At 41.7% G+C, this 23,808-nt stretch overlaps 1 protein-coding gene across 1 annotated transcript in view; it reads left to right on the top strand.

The window, feature by feature from the left end:
* The window catches only part of commd10 (COMM domain containing 10), a 203,461-nt gene extending 184,514 nt beyond the window's left edge, over positions 1-18,947 (top strand). Inside the window, exons 6-7 of the mRNA XM_034170634.1 lie at positions 12,395-12,454; positions 18,438-18,947. Of these exons, the coding sequence (XP_034026525.1) occupies positions 12,395-12,454; positions 18,438-18,476 (99 nt within the window). The 3' untranslated portion in view covers positions 18,477-18,947. The remainder of the gene's footprint in view (positions 1-12,394; positions 12,455-18,437) is intronic.
* The last annotated feature ends 4,861 nt before the right edge of the window (positions 18,948-23,808 follow it).

Raw genomic sequence — 23,808 nt, 5'->3', positions numbered from 1 at the left:
AAAACCGTGAACGGCACAGACGCTCCCTCCAACAGGTGTCTCCACTCCTCAAGAGCCTCTTTCACCGCAAGGAGTTCTTGATTGCCGACGTCATAGTTCCGTTCAGCCGGGGTCAACCTGCGGGAAAAGTAGGCACACGGGTGAAGAACCTTATCGGTCTCTCCGCTCTGGGACAGCACGGCTCCTATCCCTGAGTCAGAGGCGTCCACTTCAACCATGAACTGGCGGCTAGGGTCGGGCTGCACCAAAACTGGCGCAGTAGAGAACCGTCGTTTCAACTCCTTGAACGCGGCTTCGCACCGATCTGACCAGGTGAAGGGGACTTTTGGAGAGGTCAGGGCTGTCAGGGGGCTAACTACCTGACTGTAGCCCTTAATGAACCTCCTATAGAAATTAGCAAAGCCGAGGAACTGTTGCAGCTTCCTACGGCTTGTTGGTTGGGGCCAATCTCTCACCGCCGCAACCTTGGCCGGATCAGGGGCGACGGAGTTGGAGGAGATTATAAACCCCAGGAAGGACAAAGACGCGTGGTGAAACTCGCACTTCTCGCCCTTCACAAACAGTCGGTTCTCTAACAACCACTGCAGGACCTGACGTACATGCTGGACATGGGTCTCAGGATCCGGAGAAAAGATGAGAATATCGTCCAGATATACGAAGACGAATCGGTGCAGGAAGTCCCGCAAGACGTCGTTAACCAAGGCTTGGAACGTCGCGGGGGCGTTGGTGAGGCCGAACGGCATGACCAGGTACTCAAAGTGACCTAACGGGGTGTTAAATGCCGTCTTCCATTCGTCTCCCTTCCGGATCCGAACCAGGTGATACGCATTCCTAAGATCCAGCTTAGTAAAGATTTTGGCTCCATGCAGGGGGGTGAACACGGAATCTAACAATGGCAACGGGTATCGGTTGCGAACCGTAATCTCATTCAGCCCCCTGTAATCAATACATGGACGAAGTCCGCCATCTTTCTTGCCCACAAAAAAGAAACCTGCCCCCATCGGGGAGGTGGAGTTCCAGATCAGCCCGGCAGCTAATGAGTCCCGGATGTAGGTCTCCATTGATTCGCGCTCAGGTCGTGAGAGGTTGTACAGCCTGCTGGACGGGAACTCAGCGCCTGGAAACAAATCAATGGCACAATCGTACGGATGGTGCGGGGGAAGGGTGAGTGCCAGATCCTTGCTGAAGACGTCAGCAAGATCGTGGTACTCAACCGGCACTGCCTTCAGATTGGGAGGGACTTTGACCTCCTCCTTAGCCTGTGAACCGGGAGGAACCGAGGATCCTAAACACCCCCGATGGCAGGTTTCGCTCCACTGAACCACCACCCCAGACGGCCAATCAATCCGGGGATTGTGCTTCAACATCCATGGGATGCCCAACATCACGCGGGAGGTAGAAGGAGTCACAAAAAACTCAATCTCCTCCCGATGGTTTCCAGACACTACCAGAGTTACTGGTTGTGTCTTGTGTGTGAGTAAAGGGAGGAGGGTGACATCTAGTGCCCGCACCTGCAATGGCGAAGGAAGCGCCACCAGAGGGAGCCCTACCTCCCTTGCCCATCTGCTGTCTAGCAGATTCCCTTCTGACCCCGTGTCCACCAGTGCTCGGGCTTGAAGGGTTAAATCCCCGCTCAGGATTGTGACTGGGAGTCGTGTGGCAATTTGTGTGTGTCTCACTTGAATGGTTTGACCCCTCCTTAGCCCAGTCTCTAAGGGCGGTTGTTGTCGTTTTGGCCGTTTGGGGCAGTTTCTCTGTGTGTGCTCAGTTGAGCTGCAGAGAAAACTCTCTCCACGGATCAGCCTCCCCATTTTGGCCCTGTGCGTTTCCCTAACAACGTCAGCAGGGGGAGCTGTTGCCCCACAAAGCGCTGCGGCTGTGGAGCGTGGGGAGGGCGGCGTCTTATCGAACCCGGAAGGGAGAGGGGCGGCGCGTATCCGGTCACGTCCTTCGCCTCGCTCCCGACGGCGTTCCTCCAACCGATTGTCTAACCGTATAACGAGATCGATAAGCCCATCTAAATCCCGCGGTTCCTCCTTAGCTACCAGCTGCTCCTTCAGAACCAACGACAGTCCGTTTACGAAGGCGGCGCGGACCGCAACGTTATTCCAGCCGGACCTCGCAGCCGCGATGCGGAAGTTGACTGCATAAGCGGCTGTGCTCTCACGTCCCTGTCTCATTGACAGCAGCACAGTTGAAGCGGTCTCTCCTCTGTTAGGGTGATCAAACACTGTTCTGAACTCCCCCACAAACCCAGTGTATGCTGATAACAACCGTGAGTTCTGTTCCCAGAGCGCCGTAGCCCAGGCGCGTGCTTTACCCCGAAGCAGAGCAATCACATAAGCTATTTTACTAGCATCTGACACGTACATGACGGGACGTTGTGCGAAGACGAGCGAACACTGCATAAGAAAGTCCGCGCACGTCTCCACACAACCTCCGTACGGCTCAGGAGGGCTTATGTATGCTTCAGGGGATGGTGGGAGGGGTTGTTGAACCACCACTGGAACGTTTATATCCTGCACAGGGTCGGCAGGAGGACGAGCCGCAGCAGCGCCCTGAGCGCTCGCCGCCATCTGTGCGGAGAGAGCCTCCACCCTGCGGTTCAGGAGGATGTTTTGTTCAGTCATTTGATCCAACCGAGCCGTAAAGGCGGTGAGAATGTGCTGCAGCTCACCAATCACGTCTCCTGCAGACGCCTGCGCTCCCTGCTCTCCCATTGGTCGTTCAACAGCCGGGTGACGCCCCTCGGAGTCCATGACGCTGGCCGAGATATCCTGTTGTGAAAGTGTAGTGACACGGACCCACAACAGGGGGCGTAAATGAACGGTCAATAGATGAGCCAAAAAGTAACAATTTAATGTTGTGAATGTGCACAACGAACATACAGACAATCACAGAATATCATAACAGTCAATACACAGAGGTGACGTGTGGGCAGGCTCGAGGATAGAAGACGTCTGTCCTGAGAAGAGCCGGAACCACACGATTTCCGCCGCCCCAGAACCTGGTGAATACTGGAGCCGCCAAGTCCCGAATTCCCAGGTGAACACCGTCCCCGACTGCCGGATCTGGTACTGCTCCTATGAAGTATGATATCTCGGCAACGAGGTGGAGATGACGTCTGGTCTTTATGGAGTGAGATGATGTTGAGTAGATGGGTGACAGCTGTCAAGAGGAAATGAGCGACAGCTGTCACCCCCGGCTGTGTCCATGGCGGCAGCGCCCTCTCGTGCCTGAAGCCCGCACTTCAGGCAGGGCGCCCTCTGGTGGTGGGCCAGCAGTACTTCCTCTTCTGGCGGCCCACACAACACACCCTCTAACTCTTCCTGGGGTTTTCTGAGGTCTTTTCAAGCAGTCTGGGAAATACAACCCCAGTTCCAATGAAGTTGGGTCATTGTGTAAAATGTAAATAACAACAGAATACAATCAATCAGTCAATCAATCAATCAATCAATCAATTTTATTTATATAGCTCCAAATCACAACAAACAGTTGCCCCAAGGCGCTTTATATTGTAAGCAAAAGCCATACAATAATTACAGAAAAACCCCAACAGTCAAAACGACCCCCTGTGAGCAAGCACTTGGCGACAGTGGGAAGGAAAAACTCCCTTTTAACAGGAAGAAAACTCCAGCAGAACCAGGCTCAGGGAGGGGCAGGCTTCTGCTGGGACTGGTTGGGGCTAAGGGGAGAGAATCAAGAAAAAGACATGCTGTGGAGGGGAGCAGAGATCAATCACTAATGATTAAATGCAGAGTGGTGCATACTGAGCAAAAAGAGAAAGAAACACTCAGTGCATCATGGGAACCCCCCAGCAGTCTAAGTCTATAGCAGCATAACTAAGGGATGGTTCAGGGTCACGTGATACAGCCCTAACTATAAGCTTTAGCAAAAAGTAAAGTTTTAAGCCTAATCTTAAAAGTAGAGAGGGTGTCTGTCTCCCTAATCCAAATTGGGAGCTGGTTCCACAGGAGAGGAGCCTGAAAGCTGAAGGCTCTGCCTCCCATTCTACTCTTACAAACCCTAGGAACTACAAGTAAGCCTGCAGTCTGAGAGCGAAGCACTCTATTGGGGTGATATGGTACTATGAGGTCCCTAAGATAAGATGGGACCTGATTATTCAAAACCTTATAAGTAAGAAGAAGAATTTTAAATTCTATTCTAGAATTAACAGGAAGCCAATGAAGAGAGGCCAATATGGGTGAAATATGCTCTCTCTTTCTAGTCCCCGTCAGTACTCTAGCTGCAGCATTTTAATTAATTGAAGGCTTTTCAGGGAACTTTTAGGACAACCTGATAATAATGAATTACAGTAGTCCAGCCTAGAGGAAATAAATGCATGAATTAGTTTTTCAGCATCACTCTGAGACAAGACCTTTCTAATTTTAGAGATATTGCGCAAATGCAAAAAAGCAGTCCTACATATTTGCTTAATATGCACATTGAAGGACATATCCTGATCAAAAATGACTCCAAGATTTCTCACAGTATTACTAGAGTTCAGGGTAATGCCATCCAGAGTAAGGATCTGGTTAGACACCATGTTTCTAAGATTTGTGGGGCCAAGTACAATAACTTCAGTTTTATCTGAATTTACAATCAATTTTAAATTCACAGACATATGACATTATGGTTGAAGAGGATTTGCAAATCAGTGCAAATCCTCTTCAACCTATATTCAATTGAATACACCACAAAGACAAGATATTTAATGTTCAAAATGATAAACTTTATTGTTTTTGTGCAAATATTTGCTCATTTTGAAATGGATGCCTGCAACACATTTCATTCCTGTGAAGATCCTTCACACAATGATGTTGGTTTTTAATGCAGCGCTGCCTGAGGGATCAAAGGTCATGGCATTCACTGTTGGTTTTCGGCCTTGCCGCTTACGTGTAGAAAGTTCTCCAGATTCTCTGAATCTTCTGATTATATTATGGACTGTAGATGATGGGATCCCTAAATTCCTTGCAATTGAATGTTGAGAAACACTGTTGGACTAATTTTTCATGCAGTTGTTCACAAAGTGGTGATCCTCGCCCCATCTTTGCTTGTGAACAGCTGAGCATTTTGGGGATGCTCCTTTTATACCCAATCATGACACTCACCTGTTTCCAATGAGGTGTTCTTTGAGCATTCATCAACTTTCCAAGGGCCTGTACTACGAAGCGGGGTTAACTTACTCAGATGTAACCCAGGGTTAACTTCTTAAACCGGGGTTAACAAAACCTGGTGTTCTGAAGTGGTGTTAATCAGTACTACGAAGCTGATTAAGATGTTGATTTGTTGAACCTGTGTTAACCTAATTGGAGTTTGTGCGCGTTCACATAAAAGGGGCAGGTTGCAGCGCACGTCACCATTTTTCAATGATGGCGCGGTCACCTTACTTTACCGAAGAAGAATGCACGGTTATTATGTGGAGCTACGAGGAATTTAAATTAACGTTAAGGGGGAAATCGAACACATCGTCTGCCAATAAAGCAAGACAGGCTTGTTGGCAACGTATTGCTGATCGGGTAAATGCGTAAGTACAATTCAATTGTTCTCCAAATCTGTTACAGATGATTAACCTGTGGAATGTCTGATATGTGTAAAATAATGACCTTCTTTCATTAATTACACCCAGATGCAACACGATTCAGAAGTAGGCATAGGCTACTAATAGATGTTAGGTTATTTTAACATTCCACAGTTCACCTGTGGAATGTTCCAAACAGGTGTTCTCTGAGCATTCATCAACTTTCCCCGGCTTTTGTCCCAACTTTTTTGAAATGTGTTGCAGGCATCCATTTCAAAATGAGCAAATATTTGCACAAAAACAATAAAGTTTATCAGTTTGAACATTAAATATCTTGTCTTTGTGGTGTATTCAATTGAATATAGGTTGAAGAAGATTTGCAAATAATTGTATTCTGTTTATATTTACATTTTACACAATGTCCCAACTTTGGAATTGGGGTTGTGCAATCCCTCCAGCATGTCCTTGGTCTTCCCTGCGACCTCCTAGCGATTAGATATGCCTGGAAGACCTCCCTTGGAAGACAACCAATTTATTACTTTATATTATTTATTTATACTGCGCCAAATGACAATAAAAGTCACCCGAAGGTCCTTGACATGAGTAAGGTCTAACCTATCCCACCCCGAGCAAGCACATTGACAACATTGATAAGAAAAAAGAAGAAGAAGAAGAAAAAACACTCCCTCTGATATTTTTTTTTTTTTTTATTATGGGAAGAAATCGTAAGCAAACCAGACTCAGAGGGGTGACCACCTGCTTTGGGCATACTAACTTATAGAGTCCAGAGGTCACATTAAACCTATAAAGTGGAACACAGTTGGGATCATCATAGTCAGTTGACAGGCTCTGTTAGAAACATCCCTCAAAGAATTATATAATCCACCAGAGTCCTCCAAATATCCATAGCAGGCACAGGGCTTCAACCATCCTCTCACTTCTTTTGCGGCCCAGAGCTGGTACGGCATGGGTTAAAGTTCTCCGTCACCATGACGGATTTCCGTCATTTGGAAAATTTAACCACACATACGCATGCGCACGTGGTGGCATGCGTGTTTTGGGGCCGAAATATGATACTCTCACTGTCAAAGCAACATCCCATTCTGCGCTAATCAAAGCCGCAGCAATGTCAGCGTGGACTCCGGAGGAAGGGACTGTGTGAATTTTCACTCCTCTCCGCTCTGTTTACTGCTTGCCATGAGCCACGGTCCTTCTCCTCCCTGTCTTCGTGAGAACACTGACAGACACTCCCCAAGTAGAGCGAGGCGTGGCTTTGCTTTGAACCAATGAAGCAATGATCCGACTCTGCTTCGATGGTTTGTCTCTTTATCTTAATTTTCCCCCACTAAAACCCTAAAGCGCATATGTCTGTGAGTAATATTTACCTTTTTTTATATTAAACCGACCTGTTATGGTCTTCTAAAACAGTTGATAGATGTATTTTATAACTTAAAAACAGGACTGATGCTAACGCGTTAGCATGACTATGGCATTTTCAATGTTAAAGCTAGCATTAAGCTGTTCGCATCTCAGCACAGTCTGTGTGCATGTTTTCTGTATAATAAATAATTAATGGCTTAGTGTTTGTTGTCGTAAAAGAGTCAAATGTATTACGAATTGTAATTTATTTATTTATTTTTATTTATATATTCAAAATAATAATAAGAAGAATCAGAATTGCCTTTATTGTCATTGTAATTTGCATTACGAGATTTGAGTGCAACTCCAAAAAGGTGCTTTTCATGGTGGGAGTAATTTTTAGCCAAATAAAAGATAGTGAAATTTAACCGTAAACTATTCATAGTATATGCACAACTAATATAAACATAAGGTAAAATAAAATAAAATGAAATGTAGACTAAGTAATGTAATACGAGAATTATATACAACTGTTTAAGTTTAATTTATTTTGGTCAAACCACATCTAAGCTGTGTTTTTACACAAGAAAAAATAAAATGCAGTAAACTACACATTTGTGTCTTTTTTCATGAAAATAACTTATTAAAGATCACATATTACACTTTAGTCAGGCCTTTAAAATACTTTTGTGGACTCTTGCTGTAATATGTTCGGTGGTTGAGATAGCTGCTGTCGGTATCTAAAAATGCTCATAATCAGATGAAACCTGATGGAAATCTCTTTGTGGTGTGTCGGAGATTTATGTATGTGCAAAATAAAACAAAACATTACTCGAGGTATGTTTTTGACAAGAATATAACATCATAACTTTAATACAAGCTCAAACAATGTTGCGTGATGAAGACCTTTTAATAATAACTCACTTCAGGAAATGATGGCAAAACTTATATGTAAGTAAAAAAAAAAAAATTTTACAGATTAAATGTGAATAAGCCAGTTTTGAATTTCTCAATGCGCAAGCATTTTCAAAACGAGTGACAGTGTTACTTTGTGCACAGCAGAACAGCGTTGTCAGTTGCTTTAGGCCCTAATTTTGTATTTTATTGACTACAGCCAGCAACACAGCACTCATTTGGTGCATTCACCGGATTACAACAGATCAAAATACTACAGAAGACAAAGAATTTTTACTTGACAGTTTGAAGTGAGTTTTCTTTGTTTCAGAGGGCTTCATTAAAATTCACCAGAATATGCAAAATTTAACTTGCTCTTTTAGAAAATTTCTGGAGGAGCACCCCCAGACCCCCCATAATCAATAGTGTGTTTTTACTTCACACTTTGAAGTGAGTTTTCTTTGTTTCAGAGGACTTCATACTCATTAAAATTCACCAAAATATACAAAATTTGACTTGCTCTTTTAAAAAATTTCTGGGCAAGCATCCCCAGACCCCACATAATCAATACTGTGTTTTTACTTCACAGATTGAAGGGACTTTTATTTGTTTCTCTGGGCTTCATACTCATTAAAATCCACCAGAATATACAAAATTTGACTTGCTCTTTTAAAAAATTTCTGGGCAAGCATCCCCAGACCCCACATAATCAATACTATCAATACTATTGCTCTTCATGTCTACTAGTGTCTGTGTTTATATTTGCAGTTGTAATTATAAGCAGTTTAATTCTGGATTGATTCCGATATTCTACATTGTTTAACATATCTAAGATGTAAAAGCTGACATTCTGAACTCTCTTCTCATATTTATCTTCTGACATCAGTCCCAAACATGTTCTGTGTATAGCAAAAGCAAATGAATTGGCTTTACCATTGCAATACGTTCAAGCTATACTGCAGTAACATCACATCACACCAGAGTGTAATTACATGATTATCTTCACATGTTAATCCTGTTCTGTGTATCCTGACACATGACTGCGGTGCAGTGACAGGTATGAAATCTTTATGTCTCTACACCGGTGGTATAATGCTTTGATTACCTGCATGATGCAGTCTGTTTTCATTAGCATTAGCCTAGATCTGTCAGTCTGGTTTGGTGACTGTTTGACAAAAGTGTCACCCCCCAGGAACAACAGGATCACACATATACACATAGCTGTCAAAGTTATACTATGCTGAAAACGGTTTATTTCTACAATACGCAACTGTTAACAGGCAGAATACCATAAATGTCCATTTATGGTATTCTGTAACAGTGGTGTTGTTTTCATATGATACTGTTTGTTTGTTTGTTTGTTTGTTTTTTCTCGTGCAAGTTTGTCTTTAATGCAAAACCATTCCAAAGCAACAGCCTGGTTTGCACTGATAAATTATTTATTATTTTATTCATTATTTTGTACAGTTATTCTTTGATCACTCAGTAATGATATGTAATACATTGTTTTAGTTCCCACCATGCACCAGCTAAGCTCTCTGTGCTGTAACTAAAATCAAGACTGTCCTACATTTTGCTTCTGCTGTGGAACTGCAAGAGATAAAATTTTCCCTCTGTGCTCTCCTTTGTGGACTTTAATGTTGCATCTAATTAATATCACTGTCATTAATTTGGTGTGACATATAGCCTCCCTACACCCACACACCAAACAAACCAGCCAGTTAGTTTGGTGCCCTGAAGCCTCTTTATTCGCTAAGCACCAAACTGGCAGGAAGGGCGCATACGGGGCCGCACTACCTTATGTGGTTTTAATTTTATTTTCACAGAGAAATGGGGGTTTTTGTCTCTTTTTATGTTTGTGATTCTTTCTATCTGTGCTTCCACCTTCTCCAATATCTTCTTCATCTGCAGTTGCTATCAGGGGTTCGCTGCTATTATCAACATTTAGTATAACAACACTGCGTGCACGTCGGACAGCGACAAAATTGTCCTCATTCTGAGCCACCCAGAAATCATTTCAAATATTACAGCAATTTTCTCACTGATGGGTGCAGTTAGAGCGCCTCACTCTTATGTCTCCTCGGGTGGTGGGAACATTGTTGTTCAGCCTCCACTTCTGATGGTATGATGATCATAACTGCCTCATGACATTTTTACTTCTCATATTTTTGAAGGAATCTTGCTTCCTTCAATGGTTTTGCAAAGTCTACAGTCTTTTTAGGAAGGAAATAAAAGTAAATGTCATGAAAGTTAGCTCAAGAATGAGTGATCATACACTCTTGTACAATATATTGTTTAATGCCATGTTTAAGTATTTGCCACGGAGCTGATGACTGTGATAAAAATGTAGCAATGTCGTATTCTGACAAGCAATTACAAGTACTGTTCCTAACACATTTGAGTTGCATTGTAAGTAATGCTCGGTCTGTACTCTCAACACCTCAGTCTGATATTTTCCTGTACAGACCTCGTGCTCAGTTAAATAATCCTTTACAATTCCACTGCTAACAGTTATTACATTCACCGTTGAGTTACCAAGCTATTGTAATACCTTTGATAACAGTGACATTTATTACAACAGCAGTTGCAACAACATAGGATGCAGTGTGCTTATCTTTTCAAGATCAGAATAACAGGAAATGAGAAATTGTTTTTGTTTTTAAACATTGATCTGGTGAACTCGTTGTGTACTTTGGAACCGCTGATGGCTTACTTTGAACCACCAAATGATGTGACATCACAAAGGCCATGAAACTGCTGAAGGCAGGGAAAGCTCCAGGGATCTGCAGCATCAGAGGTGAGCTCCTCCAACAGGTGGAGATGCTGTTCTCCTGGGATTGCAAACAATCTTTATTTCAAGCTCCAGCACATGAATGTCTGATTGTGAAGGACCCCAGTGGCTGGAGAATGCCAAGGGGTTGGCCACACTACACCTGGCTGTGGCGGATAAATTGTTACTCTTGAGGAATCTGGATGGACATGTTTTCATTCTGAGTGGTTACTATCCAGGACCCAAGGCGGTTCCGTCGTGCCATGGAGGCTCTTAGACATGACTTGGCCTGACTTAATGGCTGACAGAATTGTACATTTTGTGTTCAAAATAATAAATAATAAATAATAATAATTAAATAATAATAATAATAAATAATAAATAATGAGTAAAGCTCAAAATCCTTATAATGGCTTGTGTTTCCATATGCGGGAATACTGCACATTCTGTTCCATTTCAAAACATGAAGAAAAGTTTTTAAAATGTATTACTTTACAGAAAGTGAAGAAAAAAGAATATTATGCTGTTAAAAAAAAATCAGCAGTGTCTCTATTTTTCAGTACAAACTCAATTATTTACTGTATGAACTGAAAAATGCTTGATTTATCTTTCCTGTGAATCACTGAATTAATACTCAGTTGTACCACTGTTTTTGAGAACTGTTTTACGTCTGTATTGCATGAGTCAACCAATGTCTGGCACCTGTGAACAGGTATTCAAGCCCAGAACGATTGGATTACATCCCACAATTCCTCTGCATTTCTTGGTTTTGCCTAAGAAACAAGATTTTTGTTGTCACCCCACAAGTTTTCCATTGGATTAAGGTCCAGAGATTGGGCTGACCACTCCATAACGTTAATCTTGTTGGTCTGAAACCAAGATACTGCTTGCTTGCTGGTGTGTTTGGAGTTGAAAGGAGAATGATCTGGTGAGGAAGAGTGAGAAAAGAGGAGCTTAAATACAGAGTGTGATGAGCAGGAAATGAGAAGCAGATGTGAGAGAAAGATCCAGAGACGGTGTGGAAACAGGAGGGAATACCCAGCATCAAGAAAAAGAACAAGAGAAGCAGAGACCGAAAACCCCAAACAAAATAATAAAAAAAAAAGAAAAAAGAACACCACACAGATAGTAAAAGTAAGTCCCTTCGGCTGCTCCCTTGTTTGCACTTGGGGTCACCACAGCAAATCCAAGGTGGCTCTGCATGTTGAATTGGCACAGGTTTTACACCGTATGCCCTTCCTGACGCAGTTCCACATTACATGGAGAAATGTGGCAGGGGTGGGATTTGAACCCGGAACATTCTGCACTGAAACCAAGCGCATTAACCACTTGGCCGAGAATATAATAATCAAAAATATTACACAAAACATATCCCAGAGCCCCCGACCCTGACATTCACAGTGTACTGTGGCTTGAATTTAGTTGTTGGGGTCATCTGACAAACTGTCTGTGGCCCCAAGACCCAAAAAGAACAATCTTACTTTGATCAGTCCACAAAATGTTGCACCATTTCTCTTTAGGCCAGTCAAAGTGTTCTTTGGCAAATAATTTCTTCAACACGTTTTGTCAGTCATTTTTTTCGTTGTTTTGGAACAGAATATGCAGTGTTGTCAATGCATTTGCATGTATGGAAATAAAAGCTCTTTATGGATTTTGAGCTTTACTCACTTTTTTAAACACACTGCTATTAGTTTGAATAAAACAGTATTATTAATGAAATTTCTTTATAGGAAGTATAATGCTTTTTTCTGCACTAAATTGTTTTTGTTGTACTTCTCTCTGTTGTTGCTCTTATTTTAGGTGTTGCATGCACACCACGCTCATCTCTCTCTTGCTCTTTCTTTTTCTAGAGTCAAGAAAATGTATTTGTCGAATTCAGCCACCAGGAGCTGCTTGACTTCTACAATAAGGTCAGTACCTTTTTGTGTGTGTGTGCATGTGCACATAAAATTCTCAAAGTATATCTCATGTTTCAGTTCTTATTCTTATTGTGACTGGCAGATATGCCCTGACAAAATCCATCGGACCACCTCATTACACACACCAGCGCCCTAATACTATTTCTGTGTGTGTGTGTGGCTGTATAGTGCATTCAGAAAGTATTCAGGGGAGGTGATGGTCTAGTGGTTAAGCGTTGGGCTTGAGACCAGAGGATCCTCGGTTCAAATCCCAACCTGACCGGAAAATCACTTGCCCCTGGGCAAGGTCCTTAATCCCCTAGTGGCTCCTGGTGTGTAGTAGGCGCCTTGCATGGCAGCAGCCTGACAACAAGGTGAATGTGAGGCATTGATGTGTAAAGTGCTTTGAGCGATAGATGCAGATGGAAAAGCGCTATATAAATGGAGTCCATTTACCATTTTCTATTTACCATTTATTCACAGCACTTCACTTTTTCCACATTTATGTTACAATTCCAAAATGGCGTAAATACTTTTTTCCTCAAAATTCTACATACAATACCCCATAATGACAAAGTGATAAGTTTTTTTAATTTTTGCAAATTTATTTAAAAAATAAAAAACTAAGAAATCACACGTATATACAGTAGTGTTCAGAATAATAGTAGTGCTATGTGACTAAAAAGATTAATCCAGGTTTTGAGTATATTTCTTATTGTTACATGGGAAACAAGGTACCAGTAGATTCAGTAGATTCTCACAAATCCAACAAGACCAAGCATTCATGATATGCACACTCTTAAGGCTATGAAATTGGGCTATTAGTAAAAAAAAAAAGTAGAAAAGGGGGTGTTTACAATAATAGTAGCATCTGCTGTTGACGCTACAAACTCAAAACTATTATGTTCAAACTGCGTTTTTGGCAATCCTGTGAATCACTAAACTAGTATTTAGTTGTATAACCACAGTTTTTAATGATTTCTTCACATCTGCGAGGCATTAATTTTGTTGGTTTGGAACCAAGAATTTGCTTGTTTACTAGTGTGCTTGGGCTCATTGTCTTGTTGAAACCCCCATTTCAAGGGCATGTCCTCTTCAGCATAAGGCAACATGACCTCTTCAAGTATTTTGACATATCCAAACTGATCCATGATACCTGGTATGCGATATATAGGCCCAACACCATAGTAGGAGAAACATGCCCATATCATGATGCTTGCACCACCATGCTTCACTGTCTTCACTGTGAACTGTGGCTTGAATTCAGAGTTCGGGGGTCGTCTCACAAACTGTCTGCTGCCCTTGGACCCAAAAAGAACAATGTTACTCTCATCAGTCCACAAAATATTCCTCCATTTCTCTTTAGGCCAGTTGATGTGTTCTTTGGCAAATTGTAACCTCTTCTGCACATCTTTTATTTAACAGAGGAACTTTGTGGGGGATTCTTGCAAATAAATTAGCTTCACACAGGCATCTTCTGTCACAGCACTTACAGGTAACTCCAGACTGTCTTTGATCATCCTGGAGCTGATCAGTGGGCGAGCCTTTGCCATTCTGGTTATTCTTCTATCCATTTTGATGGTTGTTTTCCGTTTTCTTCCACGCATCTCTGGTTTTTTGTCCATGTTAAAGCATTGGAGATCATTGGAGATGAACAGCCTATAATTTTTTGCACCTGCGTATAAGTTTTCCCCTCTCCAATCAACTTTTTATTCAAACTACGCTGTTCTTCTGAACAATGTCTTGAACGTCCAATTTTCCTCAGGCTTTCAAAGAGAAAAGCATGTTCAACAGGTGCTGGCTTCATCCTTAAATAGGGGAGACCTGATTCACACCTGTTTGTTCCACAAAATTGACGAACTCACTGACTGAATGCCACACTACTATTATTGTGAAAACCCCCTTTTCTACTTTTTTTTACTAATAGCCCGATTTCATAGCCTTAAGAGTGTGCATATCATGAATGCTTGGTCTTGTTGGATTTGTGAGACTCTACTGAATCTACTGGTACCTTGTTTCCCATGTAACAATAAGACATATACTCAAAACCTGGATTAATCTTTTTAGTCACATAGCACTACTATTATTCTGAACACTACTGTAAGTATTCACAGCATTTGCTATGAAGCTCAAAATTGATGTCAGGTGCATCCTGTTTCAATTTAATTTATTTCATTTGTATAGCACCAAATCACAATAAAGTTGTCTCAAGGCGCTTCACACAAGTAAGGTCTAACCTTACCAAGTCCTAGAGCAAGCATACAGGCAACAGTGGTAAGGAGAAACTCCCTCTGATGATTTGAGGAAGAAACTTCAAGCAGACCAGACTCAAAGGGGTGACCCTGTGCTTGGTCCATGCTACCGACACAATTGACAAAATAAATAGTCAGGAAATTTTTGGCATCCATGCTGGTGCACAGGACGGGAGGCTTGCAGAAGAAGGCACCACTCCCATGTCTGGATGGAGCTGCACCTCAAACAGAGAGGAAAAAAAACAAACTCAGGCAGGAGAAAGACAAAATATACAGTATAATTTGCCAGCATTAACCAACAAGAAAAACAGAAGAAATACTAAGGTGATCGCTGGCCACTATGGGTGGGAGAAAAAAATTGATTCACATAAGTGTCACCATTTTTTTGTTTCATGATTTTTAAATCGACCTTTTAACAAAAATACCGATATTTTTCTAAATATGAATGCTTCATTTTAGACTACATTTATCAACTGGATTTGTAAACGCTTTTCTCCAGCAGAGAGTGAAATGCTTTTCTTCGACTCTCTACCTGACAACGTGACGTCACATCCGTCCGCTGGGGGAAAAAAAACCTTAAATTGAAAGCGGAGAATGGCGGACAACTTGCAACATGGCATGGGGATAAAACCCCCACCATCACATTTTGGATTTTTTGCTTTGAAGGGAAAAGCAGAACTGGACATGTTGAAGGTATTTGTAAAATCTGTAATGCGCACATTGCGTACTACGGAAATACGACAAACCTCAATGCCCACCAAGCAAGGCACCATCCTAAAGTAAATGCAGAGCTTCCAACCAAATGTCCTGCAGCAGCATGCCAGCAAACACTGAAAGCAGCATTTTCCAATCTACCCAGCAGTTCTGACAAAGCAAAAACCATCACAAAATCAATCGCGGACTTTATTTGCAAAGACTTGTGGCCTTATAGTGTTGTGGAAGATACGGGTTTCAGGAACATGCTACACAAGCTCGAGCCAAGGTACATGATACCTTCCAGAAAGTATTTCTCTGAAACAAAAGGCTCACATTTGAGTTTCCGGATGCTCAGGTTCAGGTGCTGAGCAGAACAGTTAAATAAGGTACAAAAGTAAATATTTTTGTTTGTTTATTATACATTTTATTTACTACTTTTGAAGTCTATGGTTTTAAAAGAACACTTTTTATATTCAATTTAATAAAGTTAAAGGCTCAGATTTGAGTTTTCAGGTGCTCAGGTTCAGGTGTTCTGTTTGTGAAATTAGTTTTTTTTTTTTACAGCACTGACTGAACAGAACAGTTAAATAAGCTGCTAAATAAATATTAAAAACAGATTCACATGTGATGTGTATTTGGGGGGAAAATATGCCTCCTGATATAGACTGTAGACATCATTATGCAACTTTTTCACTGGTATTAAGAAAGCCAAACTAAGAATCGCAAAAATCTGCAATATCGTAAAATCGCAATTTAAATCGAATTGGCACACAAAAAATCATGAGAGAATCGAATCGGGGGAAAAGCATATCATCCCATCCCGACCGGCCACTAGCCCTAAGCTTCACTGAAAGACCCAGACTTTACATAAAGTTGAGGCCGCAGCCCACTGTAACATAGTAACATACTATGCCAGTATGCTAGCCATACGAAAGGGAAAAGTCTTCTTAAGTCTGGACTTGAAAGTCTCTACAGAATCTGACTGTTTTATTGATGCAGGGAAATCATTCCACAAAACAAGGGCATGATAAGAGAAAGCTCTGTGACCCGCAGACTTTTTATTCATTCTAGGTACACAAAGTAGTCCTGCACCCTGAAAACGCAAAGCCAGGGCCGGTACGTAGGGTTATAGCAGGTCACCTAGATAGGGAGGTGCCAGTCCGTGAATGATTTTATAAGTTATTAACAGCACCTTAAAATCTGATCTCACTGGGACAGGAAGCCAGCGAAGAGACGCCAAAATGGGTGTAATGTGGCCAAACCTTCTGCTTCCTATCAAAAGTCTGGCTGCAGCATTTTGAACCAATATTGGACTGTGGTAAACCAGAAAATAGAACATTGCCGTTGTCCAATCTCGAAGAGACAAACGCATGAATCAGGGTCTCGGCATCAGCCACAGATAGGATGGGACGAATCTTCGCTATATTTCACAGGTGGAAGAAAGCAGTCCTCCTAATATCTGTAAAGTGAAGGTCAAAGAACAACATAGGATCAAAAATTACCCCAAGGTTCCTCACTTTGTCAGTGTGATGTATGACACACGAGCCACTAATCATCCTTGAAATGTTTCTACAGCTTAATTGGTGTCCAGCTGGGGTAAATTCAGTTGATTGGACATGATTTGGAAAGACACACACCTGTCTAAATATAAGGTCCCACAGTTGACAGTGCATGTCAGAGCACAAACCAAGCATGAAGTCAAAGGAATTATCTGTAGACCTCGGAGACAGGATTGTCTTGAGGCACAAATCTGGGGAAGGGTACAGAATCATTTCTGCTGTTTTGAAGGTCCCAATGAGCACAGTGGCCTCCATCATCTGTAAATGGAAGAAGCTCAGATCCACCCGGACTCTTCCTAGAGCTGGCCGCACGTCTAAACTGGCCAATTGGGATAGAAGTGCCTTAGTCAGGGAGGTGACCAAGAACCTTTTGGTCACTCTGTCAGAGCTCCAGCATTCCTCTGTGGAGAGAGCAGAACCTTCCAGAAGGACAACTATCTCTGCAGCAATCCACCAATCAGACTTGTATGGTAGAGTGGCCAGATGGAAGTCACTCCTCATTAAAAGGCACATGGCAGCCAACTTGGAGTTTGCCAAAAGACACCTGAAGGACTCTCAGAACATGAGAAACAAAATTTTCTGGTCTGATAAGACAAAGATTGAACTTGATTGGAGAAAACCAGGCACCATCCCTACAGTGACGCATGGTTGGTGGCAGCATCATGCTGGCGGGGATGTTCCTGCCACTGAAAAAGTGGCAGGAACTGAGAAAATAATCAGGATGGGAAAGATGAACACAACAATGTATAGAGGCATCCTAGATGAAAACCTGCTCCAGAGCGCTCTTGACCTCAGACTGGGGCGACGGTTCATCTTTCAGCAGGACGATGACCCTATACACAGCCAAGATATCAAAGGAGGAGTAGATGGTCTAGTGGTTAAGGTGTTGGGCTTGAGATCAGAAGATCCTCAGTTCAAATCCCAGCCTGACTTGGGCAAGGTCTTTAATCTCCCATTGCTCCCGGTGTGTAGTGAGCGCCTTTTGTCTGATGCCGATGGAAAAGCACTGTACAAATGCAGTCCATTTACCATTTTCAAAGGAGCCAGACCTGAATCCAATTGAACATCTCTGGGGAGATGTGAAATGGCTGTGCACCATCTAACCTGAGAGGTGCTTGAGAGGTGCTGCAAAGAGGAATCTGCAAAACTGCCCAAAGATAGATGCACCAAGCTTGTGGCATCATATTCAAGAAGATTGAAGCTATAATTGCTGCCAAAGGTGCAGCAACAAAGTATTGCACACATTATTCCATTTTGGAATGAGGCTGCAACATAACAAAATGTGGAAAAAGTGAAGTGAAGCTGTGAAAATTTTCCGGATGCACTGTGTGTGTGTGTGTGTGTGTGTGTGTGTATATATATATATATATATATATATATATATATATATATATATATATATTTTATTTTTTTTTTTTTTTTTTTTTTCTTACTTCACTCTAACTCTTCACTTTTTCCCCACTCAATATTTTGTCTTTTTTCTTCTAGTTGGAGATTGTGCAAAGCCAGTTGGATTCCCTGACTTGATGTCTGATGCTGTCTGTATGATCATATACACACACTCAAGTGTTGTTCATGTTTTTGATAACAGCCATGCTGGCTGGTCGGGGCCAAGCAATGTCTTTTTTGCTTTGACTTAATAAGAGAAATTAAAGGTGGTTAATTGTTAATATGTCTGATTGTTGTGTGATTTTTCACATGGCTTCATTGTCCTGTTTTTCACCTAATGGTGAATTAAAATTCGTGAAAATCAATGTAATAACTATATGACTATCAATATAAAGTGTACGTCAATAAGTGAGACTGCCTGAGATATAATGTGTCAATCAGCAGTACAGTTATAATCTGTGTGTTCAAAAGGCAAAAATGTGTTTCTAACCAAAGGGCAGCAGAAACAAAATAAATGTATTGAGTTGTGCAGAGTTAAAACAAATTTATTTTGTATCTTTAAAATGAAAATATTTTCCATGTCATTCCAATAAAATTTGAAGTGGAGGTGAAATTCATCCAAGCTGCTGTTATTTAGTGTCAGCTCATTATTTCTCATTAAGACCAACCTGGACTGCTTGTTCAACAGATGGGAGGTCCGGGAGGCACAGCACACCTCCACCGTGTGTGTACACATTCACATGTGGGTGCTGAAACACTGCCTTGTACATGAATCTGTCCTCGTGCTCGTGTGTGTACATGTTTCTTCTCTTGCCTTCTTTGGACCAGTTTTTAGAAGTTTCCAGATTTGCAGGTGTCCGTAGCTCCTCATCAGCTGGACCTTTTCTGTCTCAAGGTTTAAGTTGCTAATTTGGTGTTGCTGTTAAAATGATGAATTTACCATCCTACAGTGAAACATGCCAAGATTTAACTCTCCGCTTCAGAAAGCCATGTTTTCCATCAGGTTTTAGTGCATATATTGCCAGTACGCTGCTGTCTCTGGACCCACAGTTTCAGATGTGGAATTGTTTGGAGCATCTCCACCAGTCAGTTGAAGACGAGGCTATGACTATAAAAAACACCTCCTCTGCGTGACTGGCTACTCTCTGCTGTGGAGGCAGCTGGTGTGGGAGGTAGGGAAATTACATTTACACCAGATACTGTACTCTGCATTTTGTGACACTTGAATGCACCACACTGGTGTCGGAATCCAGCTCTGTTTATTTGTTAGTCAACAGAAAAATAAGCATCAGCAGCCTTTATAAATTAATAATTCCTTTCTGAAGAAAACCTGTCAAGTTATGACGAGGTGAAGCTTCTCACATGTGATCATTTTCTCTTTTATTTGAGATAAGCTGTTTTTAAACTAGTTATTATTATGATATATTTTTTTAACTTATTTTATGTAGGTCACTGGTGTGAGAAAATCAAGACTTTCTTTTATTTTTCTTATGTGAGGAATGAGTGGCAAAAATGGAGCACAATGAACGCAAATGGAAAATTACCTCTTTTAGTCATGTTTGACAAGCAGCAACCTCCTGAAAAATGAAAGCCAACATGGACGTAGCTATACTTGTAGTTCCTTGAATGTTAAAATGTCCCGTGGTAGCTTTTAAACAGGTACAAAGTATTGGTAAAAGTTGGTACAGGTAAAAGGTAAAAGTTGTATTCGGGCATCATTTGTGTTGCCACAGAGTTTCCATTGTATATAAAGGCTGTGGCCATAATAAATGGATTATTGTTTATTTTGCTTTTTAAAATTTGTTGATTCACAGTTGCCACATCAGTCTTCTAATTTGTTACTGGTCTCGTGGTTCTGGTTTTGGATTGGCTTTACTGATTCTCTATTTTGAAATGGGTTTAATTATCCTAAGGTTTGTTCTGGATTGGTCAGGTCAGGTCTGGGAGCATGGACTGGTCTTGCACATTGCTGGAACCACCATGGTTCCGGAACCACCCAGGTAGACCATCAGTCCATCCCAAGATCCACAGCAAAACCATTTTTGTGACTTGTCTGTTTACAAAACCATTTGGCTCCATGAAGTGACTTCTTAAACCACTTCTGCCTTGAGTGTTTTTCTCCTCCAATTTGTAATTTTTGCCACCAAGTCAAAGTGCCTTCAGTCAGAGCGAGTGTTGTGTTCCACTGCAAAGAGAACAGATGGCAAAGCTGAGCAGAGATTGCTTAAAAACACACACACACTGATCCTGCAAAGCACATCAGCATAGAATCATAATCAAACAGAAAGAGAGTGTGTGCATGGGTGTGTTTTATATTTGATGAGTTGTGTGTCTTTCTGCACTTGTCAAACCCATTTGGATACAGAACTGTGTGTGATGAGGTAAACTAATGTCTGGACAGCCACACACACCCAGTGTGCATGTGTTTGCAGAGCTGCTGTCCAGTGGCAGCTGTTCTTTACTGCCTCTAATAAATGGCTCCACTGATGGGGCTCAGTTGCAGATGACCAACTGACAGCGGGCTTGTAGGATAAACAAGCAAATTAACTGAGGACAAAAAGTACATTTTCATTGTGGTTTTAAATTTTGAAGGGTCACACTTCATAATTGGTCAATTGCAAAACAGTCCCCGAGTTTATTTTAACACCCATGTCACACCTTGATGAATTAGCCAGTGTATGCCGGGCAAATTAAAAACACTGGTATACGCTGGTGTACGTCTAATAATTTATGGGTAAGTTTTGTATAAGTTAAGAGCACGTTGAAGTACTCTGACGTAATACGGTGAGTACATTGAAAAACTTTGGGCATGCACAATATTTTTGACGCATGCCAGCTTATTAGTTGATACGTCCCGCATACGTGGACCATAAGTAGTAGGTAAGTTATCTGATTGTTGACACACTTTTCTTAATAAGTTGAAATATGTTTAATGATTGGCTGAATAAATGAAACCTGCAGTCCTCATGTGAACAGTTCAGACTGTTACAAATATTAAATCCATTCACACATGGAGTAAATATAAAGTCTTAATCTTACCTGTCACATTGTTTTAGTCGAATTCATCATCACAGCCTGGTGAAAACTTTTCCACATAAAGCATCCTGATTTTGGAAAACGACATCTGAAAATACTTTAGTTCCTTGTCATGGCTGATGAAACATACCGTTTTTTTAAAGAAGTCCCTCTGTGTTTGTCTGCTCTCTGTGCATTTCTCAGTCTGAACCAGAAGATGGTGGTGCTTTGTTCCACAACAAGAAAATTAACTTATTTTAGAAGTTGAAGAGTCACAGCGCCTCATTCATTCAACATTTACCACAGACATCAGTCGATTCTTCAGCATTCTGCACATGATGAAAAAAAAACATGATTCTACTAAGACAAAATAAAATACAGTAAAATAACAAGGACTTAGAGGTAATTCCAAAATCAGAATGTCCCAAAATACCAACAGGCCTCAAGCCAGATGTTCAAAATGACATCTAACCACATGTTGATGGTGCTACCTCTGGTCTTTGGTCAATGAAATTTTATTTAACTGAAATAAAATTGGTGTGCTGGCTTGGATACAGTTGGCCAGGATACAGTCAGCTAGGATGTGACCTTGCTGACTGCAATGTTAATTGTTACGAATCATTGTTACATGACTGTTCATAAATTATCGCCAGAGACTTATATTTACGATTTATTTTGTGTTATGTGTTTTTTTGTTTGTTTGTTTGTTTTTCTTTCTCCCACTAGGTGGCAACATAAGGTTACATGCCTGAGTGAGAATATGGTAATAATTAATACAATAAAATCTTATGACTGATTATGACCAGGTAGCCCAAATTCTAATCACCTTCATATTAATGTTCACCTGCATGCAAAATTGCAAGTCTTCACCCGGACTGACTTGCTCACTCACATTAGGGGTGTCTAAACATTGCTCAGCATGGTGGAATGTTCCTGAGAAAGTAGTGTGGACACAGCCTGACTAATGATAGAACGTTGGATTGCACATAGCAGTTAGCATTAGCAGTTTCAAGGGCTTTCTGTGTACGGTAGAAAAAATACCATGTGCACGTGTATATCTTTGTGTGTCTGTGGGTCTATTCTGTCTGCAACAATGCTTGTCTATTGCCTTTTTGACAATTAGTTCTTTTGAAATGATAAAGAGACACCATTATGAAGGCTTTTGTAAAAAATAACACAAAACAATGGCTAAGCGTCACAACAGCGTTACTAAGCTGCACAAATAGCAGCAGTCTTCAACAAGTCTTCACAATGCACGAGCAAACAGATCGGCTCACAATGTCAACAGCAGTGCAGAGGTTGTCCTGGAGCATCTGTGTTCTGTCAATATGAGTGCCAGCATCTCCTTTGTGTGCCTGATTATTCAAATAATAATTACTGTTTTTTCCTGTTTTCAGTGTTTTACTGTTTTCCACAATAGGACATTTGTTGAATAAAATATGTAATGAACGTGTGACCCCAGTCAGCATTTTATAGATTTCCAGATATGATGCCACCAGTCAGTCTGTTAACATGAACTTTATAATGACATTACTGTGAATTACCACATTTAGCTTGTGATTGTTGTGTGGGCCGCTGAAGAGGAGGTACTGCTGGCCCACCACCACAAGATGGCGCCCTGCTTGAAGTGCGGGCTTCAAGCACGAGAGGGCGTCGGAGCGACCGGGAGTGACAGCTGTCACTCATCATCCGTACCAGCTGTCACTCATCCACTACACATCACCACCACCATAAAGGCCGGACTGCAACTCCACCTCCCCGCTGAGAAATCAGCTACCATTCAGGTAATTTCTCTGCTGAACCTTATTCGAGCATTAGTCTGATCTCTTTTGCAGCCGTTTTCCTGGGACGGATTCCCTGTCTGCTGAGTTGGCGTTTGGTGTGGACTGCGACGGCTTTGCCTCCCACCCCACCCAGATAAGTGGTTGTCTCAGGAGCTGCACGAGTGTGTAATTCGGAGGTGGAGGTTCTCCCTCCTAACTATACTCAACAAAATATAAACGCAACACTTTTGGTTTTGCTCCCATTTTGTATGAGATGAACTCAAAGATCTAAAACTTTTTCCACATACACAATATCACCATTTCCCTCAAATATTGTTCACAAACCAGTCTAAATCTGTGATAGTGAGCACTTCTCCTTTGCTGAGATAATCCATCCCACCTCACAGGTGTGCCATATCAAGATGCTGATTAGACACCATGATTAGTGCACAGGTGTGCCTTAGACTGTCCACAATAAAAGGCCACTCTGAAAGAAGCAGTTTTATCACACAGCACAATGCCACAGATGTCGCAAGATTTGAGGGAGCGTGCAATTGGCATGCTGACAGCAGGAATGTCAACCAGAGCTGTTGCTCGTGTATTGAATGTTCATTTCTCTACCATAAGCCATCTCCAAAGGCGTTTCAGAGAATTTGGCAGTACATCCAACCAGCTTCACAACCGCAGACCAC

This window comes from Thalassophryne amazonica, chromosome 5 (genome assembly GCF_902500255.1).
Source record: "Thalassophryne amazonica chromosome 5, fThaAma1.1, whole genome shotgun sequence".
In the NCBI taxonomy this organism is placed as follows: Eukaryota; Metazoa; Chordata; class Actinopteri; order Batrachoidiformes; family Batrachoididae; genus Thalassophryne; species Thalassophryne amazonica.
Note: the sequence above shows the minus strand (reverse complement) of the source record. Positions and strands in the feature narration are given on the sequence as shown.